At 46.9% G+C, this 22,965-nt stretch overlaps 1 protein-coding gene across 2 annotated transcripts in view; it reads left to right on the top strand.

The window, feature by feature from the left end:
* Positions 1-6,130: 6,130 nt before the first annotated feature.
* The window catches only part of NCKIPSD (NCK interacting protein with SH3 domain), a 98,825-nt gene continuing 81,990 nt past the window's right edge, over positions 6,131-22,965 (top strand). For both annotated transcript variants that reach the window (XM_073351429.1, XM_073351428.1), the window contains exon 1: positions 6,131-6,375. In XM_073351429.1, the coding sequence (XP_073207530.1) occupies positions 6,205-6,375 (171 nt within the window). In that variant the 5' untranslated portion in view covers positions 6,131-6,204. The remainder of the gene's footprint in view (positions 6,376-22,965) is intronic.

Genomic DNA, 22,965 nt, shown 5'->3' with positions numbered 1-22,965 from the left:
CCTTCCTAAACAGGCTGTAATCAGCGAGCGTAACATTCCGGTTACGGGAATCGTCTTGTCAGGTGTCACTAATGACCGCTCATAGAGTGCTTTGTGCCCTTTACCTGCGGTGCACTTCCACCAGGCTGCACTGTGGCCTCTCCGGCACCAGAGCTGGCAGTAACAGAGCTTCATTTACACACAAACCCTTGGCTGATCTGCAGTGCTGGGAAAAGGCAGGCAAACCTCCAGGGGTCTGGGTGAAATCCGGCTTTATCGGAAGAGGGCTGGGTGTTTGGGCAGAGACCAGTGCAGACTTTATCATTTCATTCTTTGTGTTTTTTAAAGAGAACTGAACTCCCCCCATCAGTGGGGGAAATTGCCCTCGTTTTGCTGGTCTTGCTGTCACCCCCTTCTCCATGCCCCAGTGCTGAGGGGGATTGGGTTTGTTATGCTAGCTGTGTGAGGTAAGGTTTTTGTCCCTTTGCATGCACACAGCCCCTGGGCTGGGGGAATTAGCTGTGATCCAAGCCCCTTGCTGTTGTGCTGTCAGGTGAGAGTTGGGGTTCACCACATGGAAACTCCTATTTGTGTCCTACAGGCCCTTTGTGAAGCTCCTGGGCTTGGTGTGTGCAAGTGCACATGAGAGGGAGTGGCATTTTAGAAAGAAGTCAGAGAGCAATAATAACAAACAGCAAAGAGTGCAGTTATAGCAGATCTCTGCCCTTCTCCAGAGGGCTGCAAGCTTACTGCCAGGACAGATGCAATGCTCCCCCCCACCCCAGCCTCAGAGCAGGGCAAGGAGACATTCCTTGTTCACTGGTAGCAGTTGTAAAGCATTACCACACGGGGTCTCGCCCAGGCAGTCATGGCCACCCACTTTTCCTTGAGGGCTAGCTGGGACAGGGGTCCCAAAGGTTTATTCTTTTGTAATGTGAGGTTGTGGTATGGAAACGTTGAGAACCACTGCACTGTACAAGTGTTAAGGTTGGTTCTGCTTCATCTGTGACCCCGTGGCAGGCTCTGAACAGTGCAGCGGGCCGAGCGATCTCGGTATGTTTACCCTGCACTCAGGAGGGGCTACTGCAGCAAGCGTAGATGTACCCGAGCTAACTTTATTCTAGCTAGCTCAAAGCTGGCTCAAGTAACAACAGCAGTGAAGGTAGGGCAGCACAGGCCGCTGCATGGGCTAGCCCTGCCTGCCCAGGACCCTGGATGCACACTCGAGCAATCAATGCTGCTGCTGCTTCACTGCTGTTGTTACTAGAGCTAGCTTGGATCTAGCCAGAATAAAGTTAGCTTGCGTGCGTCTACACTTGCTGCAGTCACCCCTGACTGCAGGGTAGACCTACCCTCTGAGGATGTGTCTACATTTGGAGGTGGGGGTGTGATTCGTAGCTCAAGGACACAGGCGCTAACTGTCAGCAAGCTAGCATGCTAAAATAGAGTGTAGCCACAACAGTACAAGCAACAGGAAGGGCTAGCTGCCTTGACTATGTGCCTGGGGTCCCTGGTGGGTATGTGCCCTCCCTCCGGCTGTGCAGCCACAGCTACCCTTTAACTGGCTCAGTCTCAGCTAGTGTGAGATTCACACCCCTAGCTCAAAGTGTAGACATACCCTGAGAGGTACAGGGAGGGATCCAGTGAAGAACTGCGTGCTCAAAGGGCTTTGCTGCTTTGACGAAATACTTGCTTCATTTTTGCTGCTTCCATGCCTGACCTACTGGATCACTACATGCAGGGGAGCCTTCAGCTGACAACCAGATTCCTCCTTTCCTCTCCCATTGCCTCTTTTACACATTGGTGGAGTAAAAAACATTAAAATGATAATCCAAACCCAGCTCTTAGCAGATTCCACAGCAATATGTAAGTCTGCACTAAACAGAGTCTAATGTTCCCAAGAGACAAAGCTAACCTCTGGCCTTCCCCCAGGCTTTCATTCTGTCATTAGCTCAGCCCCTCTCTTGAGGAAAACCTAGCTGAGGAGCTGGCTGGCCTTGTGCATTCGGCTATTTTAATCTTGGCTGTTTTTTTTTTTTTAAATACTAGTGAGATCATATAAAGGGCTAAGTGGCAGATGAGTGCTTTCTTACACACTTTCCCTTTCACAACCCACCAAGAGGGGGAACTTTTTGGTTCATCGGTCACCCACATTTATACCCAAGAGAGAATTGGCTCAAAGGTCACAATAAAACAAATGGGACCAGAGCCTGCTGTCTGTGCCGTAGGGTGGGGTCCTCTGTCTGCCATGAAACGATTCTGTCTTTGCCCTGTGTGAGAGCTGAATGAGCCGTACTGACTCAGGGCTGATCTACACAGACAACTTGCACTAAATCAGTTTCCCAATGGATTGGGGTGACCAGACAGCAACTGTGAAAAATCAGGACAGGGGGTGGGGGGGTAATAGGAGCTTAAATAAGAAAAAGATCCAAAAATTGGGACTGTCCCTATAAAATTGGGACATCTGATCACCCTAAAATGGATGTAATTAAATCAGTGCAGCCCTTTCATGTGGACACTCTTAAGCTGGTTTAAGAAAGTCGATAGAAGGCACTCAGAAACCAAGTGAAGATTTCACACCAGAGGGGTGAGTGCAAGGCATTCATTTCACTCAATCCATTTGGAATCTACTTAGTCAAACTGGGGCAATTTCCAGGGTCTCAAACTGTAAAGTATCAGAGGTAGCAAAAGCCTGAATGAGGTTCTTAGCCTTTAATTGATTATCTGATGTCTTTCAAAAGATAGCGGCTAAAAGCAATTCTCCTTTACATGGTTCAGTAGTGACCTGGCGCATCTCTAGAGCGCATGTAGTGATTATCACCTTAGTCCTATGGAGAAGTTAATTTACATGCTCCCTACCATGAAAGATGTTGAGCATGCAAAAATCCCATGGAGGCCAGTAAGAAGCTGTGCAAACCAAGTTCTTACTGTGTGAATAAGACAATACAGACAGTGACAGGGCAGGTGAAGTGGATCAACTTTGGTGTCTTTTTCACCAAGAGAAGATGGTCCAATATAAGATATTACCTCACCCACTTTGTCTCTCTCATGTACTGGGACAAACACAGCTACAACAACATTGCGACCAATAAGACAATGCAGCAGATAGGAGGGGGAGTATGTTGGGATTATTAATGATGAGAAGGGGCTGTTTAAAGAGGTGGCTTCTAAGGAAGGATTTGAAGGAGAAAGGAGATATCTGTTGGGGAGACTGTTTGTTAGAGGGGCCAGCACTGTAGAAGGCTCAAAACAAGGGAGCATGCAAAGGAGATGAAGATAAGAGTCAGGCAAAAGAATTGGGATGAACATATAAAGTGGGAAATTAAATAGGAGTCTCAACACTGGGAATAAACCAAGGAGCACAGGTGTGCTTTGATGCACTGGGCCCAGTCCCACCCTTTGATCTGCTTGCACACATCTGGTTAACTCCATGAATCTCAGGGCATAGTTGGGCCCAGTGTTCTAAGTACTAGTACAGAAAACTGAAAATGAACTGAATGCATCCGATGAAGTGAGCTGTAGCTCACAAAAGCTTATGCTCAAATAAATTTGTTCGTCTCTAAGGTGCCACAAGTACTCCTGTTCTTTTTGTGGATACAGACACAGGCGGCTGCTACTTGGAGACCTGATTGTTTCATGAATCTTTACTGCCCTCTGCTGGGTATTCATCAAACCAAAGACTGCTTCATTTCCATTGTATTTTTTGCATTGTGTGCTACTCACTGTTCTTTGAACTTTGTCTCATTTTAAGTGATTTTGTGTCATTGAATGATAAGACTCCTGCCATATTACACAATATTACTTCCTAAATGTACCTGACAGCAGCCCCTGCCTGGGTAGAATGGGTGAGAGACTGATTTCAGAACAAAGTAATTGCCACACTGAATCAGACCCTAATTCCAGCTAGGCCAGTTCCCTGCTTGTAATGGGTAGAGGTTGACTTCAACGTTAAAGCAAGAAGTTTTATATCCCTGCTTCATTTTATTTTATTTTAACTACAATAACTGGATATTCTTCCTATCCATATAAATGTCCAGTCCCTCTTTGAATTAGGCCAAGTTCTTGGTTTCAGTGACAATCTTTGGCAGTGTGTTGCACAAATATATTGTGCATTGCGCAAAAAAGTGGAACCCAGGGACCCCCCCACCGTCTCGGGGAGGTGAGTGGCCAGTCTCCCCCCTGGCCAGCTTCCTGGGCTGCCCTCCAAGATGGCAGGCAGGCTGCCAGCCATACAGCCATTCTATGAAAACTTCTGAGATGTTTTTTCTCCTGTTCTGCTAAGGAATTAATTTTTTTTTCAAAATCTTGGACTTTTGAACAGAACAGAAAATCCTGTATCCATCTGCTCAGCTCTACTTTTGACCTTAATCTCTCTGTGCCTCAGCTCCCATCTGTAAAATGGGGATAGTAATACCTAATCATCTGACAAGGCAGTTGTGAAAATAAATTAATATTTGTGCAGCACTCAGATGCTATAGTGATGAGTACTGTAGAAAAACCCTGAGGAAACCAATAAATCTGTCTTCAGAGCAATGTTTGAATAACATGCAGTAAATAAAGCCTAGGGCCACAATTGAACAAGGAAAAGACAAATACTGAATAGCTGCTCATTCAGTGAGCACTATGCATCCAGCCTATGCACTAAATGAGGCAGGGTTCTGGTGGAGAAAATACTATGTGATTATGCAATTAAAGACTGTATTGCAATGCAGATGCACAAGGGGGCTGAATTAACTTTATTAATGTTCTTTTAACATCACTGTTATGTCTGTAATGGTATATACTTATATCATGTCCCCTCTTCTTCATCTCCTTTCTAAGGTAAATATCCCAATCTTCTCAAGCTCTCTTCCTGTGAGAGTTTTTCTAGCTCCTTGATCACTCTCCTTGTTTGCTCTGAACCTGCAATATTCTGCAGTAGTATTTTTGAGATGGGGTGATCAATACTGCACAGGGCATACCAGACAAGAGTGAACCTTTGATTTATATAATGGTATTGTATTTTTTTCTGTATTATTCCCTATCTCATGCCGTATACATCCTAATATTTGTCCCCAACCGTGGAGGATGATCTAACTTATAGTAACTTAGTGGGCGTCCAATGGGGTGTTCTGCATTCCAAAATAGCCAGAGTACAAAGTGCTGTGGCCTCACTCTTCCTACCCCTCCCACCTTCGCCCATACCCTAAGGGTGGCAAGGTGCTGGGGGAGCATAGGGCAACATATGTCAGACCTATGCTACTCCTGCACCATGTAGTTCCCCCAGGGGCTCTCACGGCCCGTTTACACTGCCGGAGCAGCATAAAGGAGGTGGAATCCATTCCAATTTTTATTTTATAAAACTCATGTCCACATTCCAGAATCATGGCTCTACAACACCCTGTAGTGACTGGGGTCCATGGAGCTGGGGTGAGGAGGGCACCAGGGGAATGGTGGCTTGACACTGGAGGCAGGGAGGGGGGCAATCAGTGAGAGTGATTCAGTGTGGGGATATCCTCAGATGAAAGGCAATGGTAGCCAGTGGCCACACAGCAAAGGGTTTATATGCTGCGAGGGGGTGATGGGGTGGCAGAGGTATTATGTGACTTGGGGGAGGAGATGGGAGTGATGTGGCATGGGAAGAATGGCATATGCCTGGCGTGGGGGCAGAAAACAGTAATGACCTGGCTGTATCAGAGGGGAAGCCGTGTTAGTCTGGATCTGTAAAAGCGGCAAAGAGTCCTGTGGCACCTTATAGACTGACAGACGTATTGGAGCAAAAGCTTTCATGGGTAATACCCACTTCATCGGATGCATGACCTGGTGGAGAAGCTATGTGGAGGGGTGAGGGGATGCCCTTGGGGGCACAGGAGCCAGGTGGGGTGGCGGGTGAGGGGCTGCTCCATGGGGTGGAGGTTGCCGCTGATCCATGGCGGGGGAGCAGGAGCCATGCAGGGGGGGAGGGGATGCCCCAGGCAGGAGCCATGCAGGGTGGCGGAGATACCCCATGCGGGGGGGGGGAAGGGATGCCCAGGCAAGAGTCACGCGGGAGCAGCAGACTCGCTAAGCCGGGCCAGCAGGGGGCGCGCACGTCTAACAGAAGGGCAGACCAGGAGGCGGGGCTACGCGGTGACGTCACAGGCATGGATGACGCAGCGCGTTGGTGGGTGGGTGGGTGTGTGTTGACATCGAGAGCCGGCACCTGGGGGCCGCGTTGCGCCGCCGGCCTCCTGCCCGCCCGCCGCCATGTACCGGGCCCTGTACAGCTTCCGCTCCGCCGAGCCCAACTCGCTGCCCCTCGCCGCCGGGGAGACCTTCCTGCTGCTGGAGCGGAGCAACCAGCACTGGTGGCTGGTGACCCGCGCCGGCTCCGGGGAGACGGGCTACGCGCCGGCCTCCTACCTGCAGCGGCTGCAGGTCAGGGCAGCGGGCGAGCGGGGCCCCGGGGCGATGGGCGATGGGGCTCGGTGCGTCGTGGCGGGGGCAGGTGCGCCCTTTCCCCGGGGGAGAGGGACGCGACGGGCTGGGGGGGACGGACACGCTGGGGGGGGGGACGGGCTTTGTGGGGGGGGGCACGCTACGGGCTGTGTGGGGGGACGGGCTGTGGGGGGGACACACGCTACGGGCTGTGTGGGGGGGACACACGCTACGGGCTGTGTGGGGGGACGGGCTGTGTGGGGGGGGCACACGATACGGGCTGTGGGGGGGGACGGGCTGTGTGGGGGACACACGCTACGGGCTGTGGGGGGCGGACACGGGCTCCGGGCTGTGTGTGTGGGGGGGGACCCTCTCCTGCAGTGGCTGCAGACCAGCAGTTGGAGGTACAGGGCTGGGCACTATCCTGGCTGTCCTCCATCTGAGGATGAAGCGTGGCCCTTACCTCTCTGTAGGACAAGGCTTAGCATGAAGAACAGGGAGACTGTACTTCAGAGACTGACTGATCTGACCTTCTGGAGTGCAGGCTTTAGAGGGTACGTCTTCTGGGGAAGGGCTGTGCGCTAGCCTCTTCCCTCAAAAGTTACAAGTCCTGGGGTGCTGTACTAGCAAGGCAGTCCATGCACAGGTCTCGTGTCCCCCAGAGAGGATTTGTTAAATGATAGTCATGAAGTTCTTGGATCAGCTTGTACTGCTCAGGGGAGATGTGACTCCTCCTATCTGCATCAATATAGGATCTTGAGGCTAAGAGCAGGTATGAGGACCACCACCCTGGAGAGTTGGGCTTCTTATGTCTTGCAGAGGTGACACTTTGGACATTTTGGTGCTCAAGGGCCAAGAAGCACTGACCTGGTGATGTGAGCTGTGCACTGAACTTCTGTAGGTCAGGACCAAAGAGAAGAGATATGGGGCTTCACTCTAAGGACACAGGTTATGTGTTGGCCCCTACCTATAATGGTTACTGGTCAGAAGACAAGGGAGTCAGGGGACATCAGTATGGGAGAAGAAGTTAGGTGCTGGTTCCCTATCACCTGCACTCATCAGGGAGCATGAGGAGGAGGAGAAGTAGTACACTGGCGAGACTAGATATATTCTTGGTCTACTTCCAGAAGCTATGAGTGAGTGGATGGTAGGCTGTATGCTGCTTATAACATTTGGAGTTACCAGTGTGGGTTGCTTTTAAATTATGCAGTTATCACAATCTGTATGTTAGAATAGATATGCAGATAATTGTTTTGAGAATGACTATTCACAGCTACTACTGTGTATAAGTGAGAATGTTTAGCAGGAGATCATCAATCACACCCATTCCACTAACGTAGAGAATAATACAGGGGCTAATAACAGGCCTGTCCCAGCACTGATGAGGGGGCTGGGAGAGAAGCCAGAACAACCAATTGTAATGATAGTGGCAGTAATTATAATCAAGTCAGTGACATTCATAATTATAGAAAATGAGAGGACAGACTTCTCCAACCCTAATAGGAGTCAGAGTAATGAGGGCTCATGCAGTAATTGCAACAGCAAGGATAACCCATACATTTTTGTTGGTGTTGTAGAAGATAAAACTGTATGCCCTCTTTTACGGTGTGACAGCATGTTTTAATGGAGGGTTCCTGGGCAAAACATGGATCTTGCAATACACTTGTTATATGTATAGTTTGGGTCAAGTGTTTTATCCTCCTAATCCCAGGGGTTTGAAATGATGCCTACAATATATCTAAATTGCATACACCAAATAAGTCTGTATAGAAATACGCACGTGTTGCAGGTACATTTTTGGTGTCCCTGAGAAAATACAGCCCAGAATGTCAATAGAAACCAATTTATTCTAATATGCTGGTGTATACATCTCTAGTCTTGTGATTAAAATAGTAAATTTGTTTCTAAATAATTTCAGTGACTTGGAGATACGTTCTCTAATTAGATTTCACCAATCCAATAACAGATGTGAACTCCTGAAGCACTAGAACCGTCTTATCGTGGAGTCACAGACAGTCCCATTGGGCACTCCAGTCTGTCTTGCCACTCAGGCAAGCTGGACTTAGTGATAGATGGTTTCCATACCCCAAAGGTCACAAAAGATTCAGGTTGTTTCCGGTCCCAAGAGATCAGTCACTTACCCTCGGTCAGTTTGTACCTCAGATCTCACACCAAAGACAACACTTGTAGCCAATCCTATAGTAAACTAAGGATTTATTAACCAGGGAAAAGAAATTAGTTATTTACTGGTTAAAGCAGGAAAACCTATATACACAAATTAGTTACGGTCTGTGGTTTTAAAAGATGACAGAGTTGTTGTCACTTGTCAACACTGAATGTCTTAGGGCTAACCCAGGTTGACCTAGGACCTCTCTGCCTCTGTTTCATAGCTCCAGCCCTGTAAGGGTCAAACAGCAAATGAGAAAGAGAACGAGAACATCTTCTTATGTCCCTGTTTTTATCCCCTTCTTCCAGCATTCAAGCTGATGGGACGGGCTCCTGCACGTAGCACCTTCATGGGTTTCAGAGGGACATTAACCAAGTCTTTATATCCTGATGTTCCACAGTGGCCCATTTAGTTTTGATGGTCCTTCTTGATGTGCAGTAGGCCATTCCCCACAGGTTCAGAGCAAGCATTTTTACAATTGTAAAGCAAAACTTACATATCCCCTTATAGCATGGGATAGAGACATTATGAGTGAAATTAATGCATGCAGCAACTTACAAGCATTCCATAGAGTCTAAACACATTCTTATAAGTCTAACACCTATCTTGAACTATACTAACATACAGGTGAGCTGGTCTGGTTTCCAGCTATGAATTTGTCAGTGCTCAGCTGATGCCTACAGCCTTGGCAAGAGCTGGCACCCGGTCTGCCAGTGTCACACTAAGATTAGACTTTTGCCCTTGAATAAGGATCCTATCCTGCAACCCTTATCCATGACAATGGTCAGACTTCAATGAGATTACTTGTGTGTAAGAATTGGGTGCTAAGATATTTCACAGCAGTTACAAAGCAGAAAATCTACTTAAAACAATATATATTTAAAAATCCTCTATGGACCTGCTCCAACCTACCTCTTATGCCATTTCTTTCTGCAGTCTCTTGCTTCATCTGCTCATGTAGTTCCTTTTTGTCCTTTCTGCCTTTCTGTTTTGCTTTTAACTCTGTAAAGTATTTTCAGGCTGCAGGCATGAAGGATGCTTCAGAATGGTTGTATTGATAGTATAATAACTTAATATTAAAATGAATATGAAAGCAAGGTTATGACAAGCCATGAAAATGGCTTCTGGTACTTCATATTTGTTCTCCTTTAGTTCAAACCCGACTTTCCTAACTGCTATTTCAACCTTTTACCAGGAAATAGCATGGGGCTTTTTCTGCCACCTCTGTATTTGTCAATAAAGGTTCTGGAGCCAGACCTTGACTGGTGATCACGCTGATGATGCATGAGGCAGAATAAAATTCAAATGGCTGCTCTGTGGTTACAACAATGCTTAGTTGTGTTGACTGCCTCTCCTTCCATGATTTCAGAGTGCTTTCAGGTCAACTTTTCAGAGCTGTCACAAGCAAATTTTGACTTTAATCAGTAAACCAAGTAGAACTGACATGGAAAAAACTTTCTTTGACTGAAGCTTGGCTTTAAACAGTTCACTGGACTCTCTGAGACAAGAATGCAAACAAGTCACACCACATCTCTATTTAATAAGTTTGCTAATTAATGACAAGATGCCGAGAGGTAATTAATGTCACCATGATCACTGCAAGAATAATGAAGCTAACGATTAGTGACAGTGTGTACTGAGTAGGGAAAGAGAGCATGTCGCCAATGGAAGGAGTCACCATTGCAAACATAAGTCAGCAGATTCACTAATAGTGCAGTCAGGTTGTTGGTAAGCAGTACATGTCACGACAATCACAGTCAAAAGAAGTAAACATCTCATACTGCTAATGCTTCCCAGAAGAATCTTACTCACAACAAGGAAATTAAAATAATGTCAAAGGAGAACCTTTGCGGAGAGCAGGTGAGTTTTCCTTGGCACTGTCCGTACCAGGAGAATTACCTTTCTTTTTAAGTCATTTCTTATTTTCAGGCTCCTCCCTCATTTATAACACAGGTGGAAAATTCATACCTTAACTTCTTCAGGAAGAAGATGCAGTCCATATTAAAAACAACTCTTCTTCTTAACATATTCTTCATAAGCTGCCAGAGAGTACTGAAGTGAAGTTTCTAGTTTGTTGGTGTCCTCTACTTACAAAAGTGCTGACATTTTCTACTTTAATCCCAATAATTTAAACGGTATTGCCATGAAATAGGGAGACTCAAATGTAGTAGCAAACTTCTTTTTAGAGACATCTGATGCCTTCAGAAAATAGGTTGTGGGCTAAGCGAAGGGAAGAATGCATGGTGCCTGGTGTGATTTGAGGGTTACAACCGACTGCAGTTAATGGCAGATTGGTTAAAAAACATTTAATTGCTGTTGATATTTCTATAAGTTTTTCACTGTTGTAGTTCTATGTTGGCTATATTATGGATTGGTAAAGAGTATTTCAATCGTTCGGGGGGTAAATACTAGTGATAGGTTCCCAAAAAATAAACAAGGTCTTTTCTACACTTGAAAAGTTTTACTGGCGTACCTATGTATATAGAACTATACTGGCAAACCATTCTAGCATAGAGGTAGCTTATACTGGCATAAACGTGTTTCTGTTGGCACAGTTTACACCAGTTCTCCAAGAGACATAAGCTATACTGACAAAGGCACGTTTTTGCCCATATAAACTGCCTCTATGCAAGGGTTTATACTGACATAGCTATTCTGTGTTTTGTTTTGGTTTTTTTTTTAAAAAAAAAAAGCATTCCCCTAATCTACATAGCTTTTCCTATATACATTTTTAGGTGTAGATCAGGCCTGAGGGAAAGATAATGGGTCCGCTCCTACTTTTGTGTAAGAACAAGCACAGAATTTGAAGCAGAAGTGGTTGCTTGCTTGAGTTTAGACCTTCTATGTGAAGCCTTGGCTGAGCTCTAAATTGCAAATAGAGATTTCACAATGGTGCTGGCAGACTCTGAAATAGCTTTGTAGTTTGTTACAGTTTTGCTTGCTAACATTGCTAACAGGTGCTGCTGATAAAAAAAAGTGAGAATCTGTACTTGACACTGAGCCGTCCAGTAACGGCACATAAGATAATTGCCTTGAGTTATTGACATAGCAGAGACAAATGCTGCTAATAGCTAATTCCAGGCAGATGCTCTCTTACTGAAATCATCAACACAAAAGCTTCGTATCTTCTGATTAAATGGGAAGGAGCCAGTTAGCAGGAGGTTTAGTTTTCGTCACAAACTGCGTGGGTGACACTTAAGTGGTTTCTGAGCAGCAGAAGAATATGGAGATTAAATTGGAGCTGGCTTTTCAGTCGGAGACAGTCATTCTTTACAGAAGATCAGACTTTTGAAGTCTTATATGAAGTAGTAAAAAATTCAATTTAAAAAGCTTCCTTTGGAGCAGAGGTTTTATTCTCTGTATCAGGGAAGAGAGTGGCTGCTGAATAGGGGAGAAGGCTAAGTGTAATGAATAACAAGGGTCCTTTCACTGGGTTAAAGAGCCCATATGTTATCATCATAATGGTGAGATGTGTAATTACTTAATGGGAATCTGGAACTGTTCCAAGTTCCAGCTTCCAGCCTGTGAAGGCTTGGATTGAACCACCACAGCACTAGAAGACTGCTTACTCTCCAGCAGAGAGGACGATGGAGTCGACACTAGCAGCATCTAGACTGCAAGGCCAGAAAAGGCCACTTGGTACATGGAATCTGACCCACTGCAGTTTGCAAGGCTAACTTCTCCTTTCTTGGAGAATAAAGTAGAGAATAGTTACCTAGCCCTAGTGGCCAGAGATCCAAGCCTCAGGTTTCCAACACCTAGCTTTCTGGCAGGGTCACCTCAGCCCTTTATCCTTCCTAGCACAGAAAAATATGGGTTCCATGCAGCTTACAGAATATGGGGGAGACTTAAAGAGGAGACTTTAAAAAGTAGGATTCTGTCTGCTTTGTGTCAACTTTAATGATTTCCTGCTGATTTACATAAGAGTTAGGGTTTGCCCTTATGTTCTTAACTAACACTTTCCCTCCCATATTCCACTATTGTGCTTGTTGCTGTGTGCTAGTTGATTGCTGCCTGCCACCCCAGAGTTGGCTTCATGTCAACAGTGCTGTATTCGTGTAGACTGCAAAGCATTTTATCTAATCTCTTCTAATATCACTGCAATCGGGGTGCCTCCACTACCCAACTACTGACTCTAAAAATGTTTCCCTAATATGTCACCTGAACTCTTTCTCCTTTAGTTTCTGGTCATTCCTTTTTGTCCTGTTGTCTCTGAAACTGAATAATTTCTATCCTTCCTCTTAAGGTTACCGTGAAGGTATTTATAAGCTGTGAAGAACAGAAAATTCCAGTAAGATATGAACTACTAGTGACACTTGGTTAAGGAGGCAAGTGTTGCAATCCCTGAGCCCTGGACTGGTGTATTGTGGCAGTCAGTCTATCACAGGGTTCTCCTAGGATGTTGCTGGCTAAGTGTATGACTCTGAAATGACAAGCCTGTTACAGGGAGGGGCTACTACTTTTTTCTAGAGCAGTGTTTCTCATTGACCGGTCCATGGACTGGCGCCAGTCCCTGAGATCTCTGTGACATAGTTTAGGAAGGCAGCAAGCCGGTCCCTGGTGTCAAAAAGGTTGAGAAACACTGCTCTAGAGGTATCTGGTATTGGGCCCTGCTAGTGTCAAGACACTGGGATTTGATTGACCTCTAGTCTCACCTGGAGTGGCAAATCCTATCCAAGGAGGAGTTATCTCATGAATCGTAGAATATCAGGGTTGAAAGGGACCTCAGGAGGTCATCCAGTCCAACCCCCTACTCAAAGTCGGACCAATCCTCAATTTTTGCCCCAGATCCCTAAATGGCCCCCTCAAGGATTGAACTCACAACCCTGGGTTTAGCAGGCCGGTGCTCAAACTACTGAGCTCTCCCTCCTCCCAATGCCTTTGAAATATTAGATTTGTTGCTGCAGATTTGCAGTGATCGCTTTAGTGGAAGGCATGGAATGAGAACTTTCACACTCTGCTTTTCTAATGTAATCTTACCCATTTGCCACTCGTGCATTGCTCTCACCATGCCCCATCACAACTTTTGTTCTTCCCCATCTTCCCTATTTCCCCCCAATGGCTCCATTTCCCCTTCCTTGTTGCCCTCTCCCCTTTACAGTTCTAACAAGTTCAACCAGCTCCTCTTTCTGTCCCCATCCCAATCTCCCTCTCTCCTCCCACCAACACAAATCCTTATCCCACATCACACCTTCCTCCTCCTCACCATTGGTGACATTTTCCCTGTCACGGAGTGTGGGGGAGTCCAGGCCCTGCACCCCTCTTCCTGGGATTCATTGAGACTCTCAGCCAGCCAGTAAAACAGAAGGTTTATTGGACAACAGGAACACAGTCCAAAACAGAGCTTGTGGGTACACCCAGGACCCCTCAGTCAAGTCCTTCTGGGTGAGCAGGGAGCTTAGACCCCAGCCATGGGGTTCCCTGTGTTCCTCCACCCGGCCCCAAACTGAAACTAAACCCCCCCAGCAGGCTCCCTTCTGCAGCCTGTCTTCACATTCCTGGGCAGAGGTGTTACCTCCCCCTTCCCCTCCTGGCTCAGGTTACAGGCTCTCAGGTCTCCAATCCCCAGGGCACGTTCCCAGGTCAACACTCCCCCCTCCCTGCTGCGTCACATCGTCACATGCCCCAACCTGGCCCTTTCTCCATCTCCTCTTCTGTACCTTCCACACCCAGCCCCACCCCTCTTATGTTGCTGTTCCTGACCTCATGCCAATCCTTCTCCCTTACTCTTTCTGGAATGCTCACTCCCTCTCTTGAAACCATAGCCATCTATGACTGATTCGTATCTCGCTACCTCTAGTTCCTGGCTCTGATATCTAGATCTCTTTGTCTGACACTGCTTCTTCAGCTGTCCTCTCTTATAGAGGCCTCTCTTCCTCTAATGCTCCCTCCCTTGTGTCAGACCGTGGTGGGGATGTTAGGTTTCTCCTCTCCCTCTCTCTTCCCCCTTCTAATGAGAGAGAGCAGGAACAGCACTGCACCTGACTTTGTCTCTCCTCTCCCCCTCCATGTCACTGTCATCCCCTGTTTGCCCAATTCCTCCCCATGACCTACCTCTCTGATTTCAATTCCTGGCTCTCACTCTTCCTCTCCTCACAATCTCCCACATACATCCTTGGGGATTTTAATTTCCCTGTTGCTGACCCATCCAACGCCCTAGCTTCACGTTTCCACATCCTCACCTCTTCCTTCAACCTGCTTCCCTAGATCAACTGTCCCACTCACCAGAACGGCCGCTCACTTGATTGGTCTTTGCCAGGGCCATCCTTACCCATACGCAAAGTATGCAGCTGCGTAGGGCACGAGGAAATTTGGGGTACCAGATTTTGTGGTGCCCTGCGCAGCTGCATGCTGCTCCAGCCCCTGCTGGTCCAGCTCTTCCCCAGGGCCCCTTCCCCGCCCCCGCTCCCCTGAGTTCTGCAGCAGGGCTTGGGCTGCACTCACTGGGGGTGGGAAGTGCAGCAACCCGGCCTCAGCCGCGCTGCAGGTGAGCGCTGGGGAGGTTCCCCCTTACTCCCCAAGCCAGACCCACTCCCTCCCCTGTGGAGGCCTGGGGCCACCCTCCTGCTTCTCTCCCCCCCCCCCCCCACAGAGGTCTTGGGCCCCCCCCCGGAGGGGGGCTGTGTAGGGCCCCAGAATTGCTAGGGACGGCTCTGATCTTTGCTAAGCACTGCTTTTTCTATCTCTCTGCTACCCTATTCCCCCTGTCCAGCTCGCTCCTGGTCTCTTTCAGCATCGGCCATCAGCATCTCCTGCATGCCCTCTCTGTGACTTCCATTCCATCAGCACTGATGACTTCTCATATGCTTTCATCCCTCTCTTTCCTGCCGTCTCTTCCTTGCTTCCGTTGATGTGGTTGTTGATTCTCTCCATGCTTTACTTGCCACCATCCTTGACTCTGTTGTCCCTCTACCTCATTACAAGGTTTGTCCTGCCAACCTCCAGCCCTGGTCATCCCCAGCATCCACTTCTGCCACTCCTGCTTTTGGGCTGCTGAGACAGTTTCTGCCAGAAGTGATCACCAGATTGACTTCCTCCCTTACAAATTAGTTTTCTGCAGCTTCAGTTATGCCACCTTCCTTGCTAAGTAGCTTTACTTTTCAGCTTAATTGAATCTCATGCTCTCAACTGCCACCTTTGACCTACTTTCTCAAACCTTCTTGTCCTCTTGACTCCAGTTCTCTCTCCACATAGGATCTCTGATGGCTTTTTTAAGACATGCTGTTTTGTCAATTTTATAAGTCTCTCGGTTTGCCTTCCTTTCCTTTCCTACAACTGTTGCCTCTTTTTCCCCTGTGACAGATGCAGAAGTTTCTCATATTCTGTAACCTTGCTGTTGCCCCAGTGATCCCATTCGATCTCTTGATCACCTTCACACCCACTATCATCACCTCCCTTACTCTTTGCCTTGACCTCTCACTCTCCCCTGGTTCTTTCCCCTCAGTACAAACAAGCATTAGTCTTTCCCATCTTAAAAAACCAACCTGTCCCCATTTGCCTCTCCAGATACTACCCCATCTCCCTTCTCTCTTTCATCTCAAAGCTTGGTGCACACACTGTTTATGATTGCTCTGCGGAGTCTGTCTCCCCCAAATTCTATCCTGAACTCTCTCCAGTATGGCTTCTGCCTCTGGCACACCACTGAAACTGCTCTTGCCAAAGTCTCTATGACTTTTTCAGAGCTGGCTCTCAGAATCACTACCCCATCCTCATCCTTCCTGACCTGTTAACTGTCTTTGACACAGATGACCTGCTCTTCGTGCTGGCATTCTGTAACTGTCTTCTCCTGGTTCTGTTGTCTCTTTAATTGATCCTTCAGTGGAGGAGCCTCCTCATGGGAGTTCCATAGGGATCTGCCTTTGGTCCCCTTCTCCCTCCAGCTCTGGCTAATCTCTGCAAACACAAATTCAACTGCAATCTACATGCTGCTTACTCTAGGACAGGGTGGGCAAACTTTTTGGGCTGAGAGCCACATCTGGTTGAGGAAATTGTATGCAGGGCGGGGGTGGGGGTGGGGGTGCGGGAGGGGGTGCGGAGTGCAGGAAAGGGCTCAGGACAAGGGATTGGGGCAGAGGAGAGGTGCGGGCTGTATGAGGGGGCTCAGGGCAGGGGGTTGGGGTGCAGAAGGGGGCTCAGGGCAGGGAGTTGGGTGCAAGAGGGGTGCGGCGGGGCTCAGGGCAGGAGTGCAGGAGGGGTGCGGGGTGCAGCAGGGGGCTCAGGGTAGGGGGTTGGGATGTGGCAGGGGCAGAGGGCAGGGGGTTGGGGTGTATGGGGGTGTGGTAGGGGGCTCAGGGCAGAGAGTTGGGGGGTGGGGTGCAGGAGGAGTTTGGGCTCTGGCCCAGCGCTGCTTACCTAAAGTGGCTCTGGGGTGGCAGCGGCGTAGGCGAGGCGAGGCCAGGCCAGGCACCATGACCCTGCATGGCCCCGGGGGGGGCCCCAAAGGGCTCTGCGTGCTGCCCTTGCCACGCCTCCAGGTACCTCCCCCGAAGCTCCCCATTGGCCACGGTTCCCCATTCCTGGTCAATGGGAGCTGCGGGGAGTGGTGCCTGGAAGCAAGGGCAATGCACGGAGCCCTCTGCCCCTCCCCCCCAGGGCCGTGGTGCTGGTCGCTTCTGAGAGTGGCACGGGGCCTGCGGCACCACGGGGAGCAATCCTGCGGGCCAGATCAGCGCCCTGAGGGGCCGGATCCAGCCTGCGGGCCATAGTTTGCCCACCCCTGCTCTATTGTCTACCTCTGTACACCAGACCTATCTCCTGCTGTCCAAATTAAAATCTTTCTGACATCTCCTTGTGGATGGGTAGCCACCGGTTGAAGCTCAAAGGCTAAAATTCAACTCTTAATCTTCTCCCAAGCCACTTTCTCTTTCTCCGTTCTCAATCACTGTGGATAACACCACCATCCTGCCTGTCAGGCAGGCCCATAACTTGTGCGTCATCTGGACCTCTCTAGGTTTTCACGTCCAAGCTATGTCTAAATATTGCCATTTTTTTCTGCATAATATCTCTAAGATTTGGCCTTTCCTGTTCATGCACACAGCTAAAACTCTCATCCAGGCTGTTGTCATTTTGTGTCTTGATTACTGCAACATCCATGTATCTAACCTTGATAAATACAGACAGGCCCAGCTTATACCCATTCAGAATGCTGCTGCAAAGATCATTTTCCTAGTCAGTCACTTTGAGCATGTCACCCCTCTCTTTGCATCTGTCAGGGTTCCCCCCCACACACACACTCTGAATTCTGGGTTACAGGTGTGGGGACCCGCATGAAAGACCCCCATAGCTTATATTCTACCAGCTTAGGTTAAAAACTTCCCCAAGGCACAAATTCCTTTCCTTGTCCTTGGACGGTATTGCCGCCACCACCACCTAGTGATTTACATAAAATTTCAGGGAAGGGACACTTGAAATCCCTATCCCCCCAAGCCCCTTCACCCCTTTCTTGGAGAAGCTTGACAATAAAGGGGTCCTGCACTTAGGACGGAAGAACCCAATGCAAAGCTACAGACTAGGGACCGAATGGCTCGGCAGCAGTTCTGCGGAAAAGGACCTAGGGGTGACAGTGGACAAGAAGCTGGATATGAGTCAGCAGTGTGCCCTTGTTGCCAAGAAGGCCAATGGCATTTTGGGATGTATAAGTAGGGGCATAGCGAGCAGATCGAGGGACGTGATCGTCCCCCTCTATTCGACATTGGTGAGGCCTCATCTGGAGTACTGTGTCCAGTTTTGGGCCCCACACTACAAGAAGGATGTGGAAAAATTGGAAAGAGTCCAGAGGAGGGCAACAAAATTGATTAAGGTGCTGAAGCACATGAGTTATGAGGAGAGGCTGAGGGAACTGGGATTGTTTAGTCTGCAGAAGAGAAGAATGAGGGGGGATTTGATCGTTGCTTTCAGCTACCTGAGAGGTGGTTCCAGAGAGGATGGTTCTAGACTATTCTCAGTGGTAGATGAGGACAGGACAAGGAGTAATGGTCTCAAGTTGCATTGGGGGAGGTTTAGTTTGGATATTAGGAAAAACTTTTTCACTAGGAGGGTGGTGAAACACTGGAATGCGTTGGTAGAATCTCCTTCCTTAGAAGTTTTTAAGGTCAGGCTTGACAAAGCCCTGGCTGGGATGATTTAATTGGGGATTGGTCCTGCTTTGAGCAGGGGGTTGGACTAGATGACCTTCTGAGGTCCCTTCCAACCCTGATATTCTATGATTCTAATAATATACAAACAAACTGGTTAGCAATGTGAGCACAGACCAGACCCTTTGTCTTCAGGACACTGAAAATCAATCAGGTTCTTAAAAGAAGAACTTTATTTATAAAGAAAGTAAAAATTACACCTGCAAAATCAGGATGGAAGGTAACTTTACAGGGTAAATAAAAAGTTTTAAAACACAGAAGATTCCCCTCTGGTTCAGCTTTAGTTACAAAAACAGGAATAAAACTACCTTTGTAGCTTAGGAAAAGTCACAAGCTAAAACAAAAGATAACCTAATGCATTTCCTTGCCTTACTTATAATTTCTGTGATTTTTTTAGATGGAATATTCCAGGTATATTTTCAGGAGATGTTGTACATGCTTGGCTTCTCTCTCTGTCCGGAGAGGAGCAACAAAGAGAGCCACAAGCAAAACCTTTCCCTCCAGATTTGAAAGTATCTTCTTTCCTCGTTGGTCCTTCTGGTCAGGTGCCAACTAGGTTATTTGACCTACTTAACCCTTACAGGTAGGGCAATTCAGTACAGCTGCCAAGGAGGGATTTTATGCTACCCTTCTCTCCATATTTATGACAGCATCCCTCCATTGGCTCCCCCCTTTTCAATTGCATCCAACTTAAGCTACTTGTCTGCATTTTCAAGGCTCTTCATGGCCTATTCCCCACCCTACTTGTCATCTCTGTCGCTAGTGAGATGTTGATTCCTGCTGCTGATCGGCCTAGGATGCCAGCCTCCACTTGCCTCTTGTTACGTTTTCAAACAAGCATCTCCCATGCTTCCCCTCATGCGTGGGAGGCGCCTCCCCATAAACATCTTCCCAACATGGTGGAAAAGAGTTTGGAGGGGGGGAGCACAGAGCTCCTGGCATGAAGGAGGAGTTGGGAGGTGTTTCAGGGAACCCAGGAAATAGAAGGGGGTGGGAGGGTGACCCACGGTGGGGTAGTGGGGAGGAATGCAAGGAGCTCTTAGCGTGTGCAGCCTACTGAAGCAACCAAGTGTGCAACCCTCTAGTTTTATACTGATGCACACTATTTGGGGCAGGGACTGTCTTGTTCTGTTTTTGTATAGTGCTTAGCCCAATGGGGTCCTTGTCCATATTTTGGGCTCCTAGGCACTTCAGTAATAGAGGTGGTAATAAATGAAATTGACAGGCCTAAATGGATATAAAACACCAACAGTGCAAGGGTAGACTTAGTTTTTCCTTTGGCTTTTGGAGGCCCTCTTGGCCAGAGAGATGTCTTTCTTTCATGCTCTCTTCAACTTAAGGATATGCCTTTTTGTTGCTCTGGGACTTCGTTTTTCCTTGTAAAAAGGAGTTGACTCTGATTGGGGAAAATTACCGTTGTGATGTTATGGCTACATTGGGAATAATTGACCTTCCCCCTGCACAGGACACAAGTTCCTGGCAGTGAAAGAAGGTTCCACTGTTGCATGGCTTCCTCCTGTGAGAAGGAAAAAGTCACTTTACTTCACTAGTTTAACTTTCTGTTACGGTAATTATTAGAGAAGACAAGTCAAGCTTGGAGCAGCACTTCCTGTTTGCAGCTGCTATGCCTCACTTTGATCTCTACCTTTATCAGAGCTTCTGAGGCCCAGCTTGGCTTTCGCATCATTTATGAAGTCTTTTACTCAGGGCTAAGAATTGAGAAGCTTCTCTCTACTCCCAGAGCTGCTTGCTTAGAAATGGCTTCCTTTTTCTGATCTTCAGCCGGGTGCTTAAACTACAATTTAGCCTTGCCTCTGTGGCTCAGTCTCTACACTGTCCCAGTCCCTAATCCACTATTAAAAATAACTGACGATAATACTGCATTATGTATAATGAGGAGATAATGTCAGTCTTATAAAACTCTGGTCTCCTGTTGCTGCATTGGAATTTATCAAGGATAAGTGGCAGGTTGATGTGGAGACATTTCTGTCTAAAGTGGGAGATGTCCTGTAACAAATAAGCTGCTGCTCAGCTATATTGAGGGAATAAAAAATAGCATGGAAAATATTACACTAGCATTGTCAAAATCATTTGAGCCCTCCCTAACTTGGATACTGCATTTGGTTTGGGTCTCCCCTTCTCTGAAAAGCAGGAAATATAGAAGGTCTAGAGAAGGACAACAAAAGTAGGATACGGGGTGGAACAATGTTTCCGTTTGTGAGGGAGTGAAAGTATGGACTGCCTAATTTGGAAAGGTGATACAGCCAAGAGAGCTAAAATGTTTAAGGTGTGTCTCGGGCTGCTATTTACCCTGTCCCTTTATACCAGAATAAACAGGCACATGATTAAATTAAAATTCTACTTCATGCAGTCTGTGTGTAAGCAATCTGTGAAATTCACTCTTGGAGCAGAGTGTTGAGCCAGTATTTTAGTGATACTCAGAAAAGGACTGGCTATTTATATGCATAGGAGTAACAGTGTTAATTATTTTACCCAGGTTGCTTTAGGGTGTGAACTTGAGGTAATTCCTTGAAACTCGTCATTGCTTTTTATTAATTTGTATTGCAGGATTGGAACCCTATTGTACTGGGTGAGGTAACAATGCAAAATAAGGCAGGTCCTGTCCCAAAGAACTTCTTATCTCAATCAGTTGTTTTCAGCCTCTTTTTGATGTACAAATCCCTAAAAATTTTCAAATGGAGGTCCGGACCCCTATGCAAATTCAATCTGTGGTCCATGAACCCCTACCATAGAAATCTTAGACTGAAAACTGACTGAACAGAATTCAACGATAAATGTTGCACGTGCTTGGCACGGCATTTGATGCAGCATGAGAGGGTGCTAAACTGTGGGCTACTAAGGTAATGACAACACTTCTGGGTTTTGACATTGGGTGGGGTATTCACATACTTTTGATTGATCAGAAAAACGGAATGCCTTTTCTGGGATCTGAAACTTTATTTTCATAGTCACCTCTTGCGGGCCCTTCACACAGTGTGCGGACCACAGGTTGAAAACCACTGATCTAAATAGTGAAGTCATGTCAGGTGGCAAGATAATTGAGATGGAGGAGAAAGACAAGAGTGACAGCAATACGAACTCAAAGTTGCATATATCGTAAAGTGCAGTGTTGCACAATTGAGGAACAGCTCTATTAGATTTTAACTCTTTATGAGGGAGCAAGTACTGGTCTTTAACTGGGGTCATGGGAGTAGAAGCATTCGTGGATAAGATCTGCCTAATAAAGGCTCTCCACACTAGCTAATAGATGAAATTCTGGTCCTCTTTAAGTCTATGTGAATTTTGACATTGACTTCAGTGAGTACAGGGCTTCATCCTGTAGAAATAGTGTTACCTTGTAAGAAGCAGAACTTGTTCTTGAACAGGGCAGATAAATGTATATACAGGTGCAATCTGTAATTATGTAAATCTCTTAAATTTCTGTGGAACTTGATATCTTTTTCTGTCTGCTTCTGTTGTGGCAGAGCTTCTAACAGGCGAGAGAGCCTAATCAGGGCATTCACATAGTCCCGAATAAGCACTTAGGCTAAGAATAAAGTTTTATTTTAGAGACTAAGCAGCGGGTAGTGATTTACAGCTGAGCCTGCACTTCTAAGCACTCTCAAGAAACTGAAATAAAAGAGCCTTTTTCTTCAGGCAGTCAGAATAGCTGAGATGATATGTCAGGGCCCGCTAATGCCTTGAGATGAAATTTTATTTGAAACTAAATTACTCAGTCAAGGGAATTATGGCCCTTTCTGATTACGGTAGCTAAAGACTTCATGTTTTAACCTGAAATTCTAGAATGTTTTGAATGATTAAAGTAGAAATACACTAGTGATCTTTAGCCTTTTTTTGTTTGACTGCTAAGATAGGCTCTCATCACCTGTGGCATATTGATTAAAAATAATTAGGCTTTTTTGAATCCAGTAAAACTTGTCTCCATGCCCTGGATTGCTGCGTGAAAGCTATATTGGTGGCCCAGATGACATACCTGTTACTCCTTAATAGGAGGCATTCATGAACATGCTTAATAAATGTGTACAGTGGTCATAAATGGGTGGCAGGAGGGACCATCAGTGGTCTCAAAGTGATTTCCCAAAAGTGGAGATTTTACATTTAAACCAGTTAAAGCAGTTGCTCTCAACCTTTCCATACTACTGTACCCCTTTCAGGAGTCTGATTTGTCTTGTGTACCCCCAAGTTTTGTCTCACTTAAAAACTACTTGCTTACAAAATGAGACTTAAAAATACAAAAGTGTCACAGCACACTATATTACTTTTTCATTA

This window comes from Lepidochelys kempii, chromosome 7 (genome assembly GCF_965140265.1).
Source record: "Lepidochelys kempii isolate rLepKem1 chromosome 7, rLepKem1.hap2, whole genome shotgun sequence".
Lineage (NCBI taxonomy): Eukaryota > Metazoa > Chordata > Testudines > Cheloniidae > Lepidochelys > Lepidochelys kempii.
The sequence above is the reverse complement of the archived record's forward strand: the minus strand, read 5'-3'. Positions and strand labels throughout refer to the sequence as shown.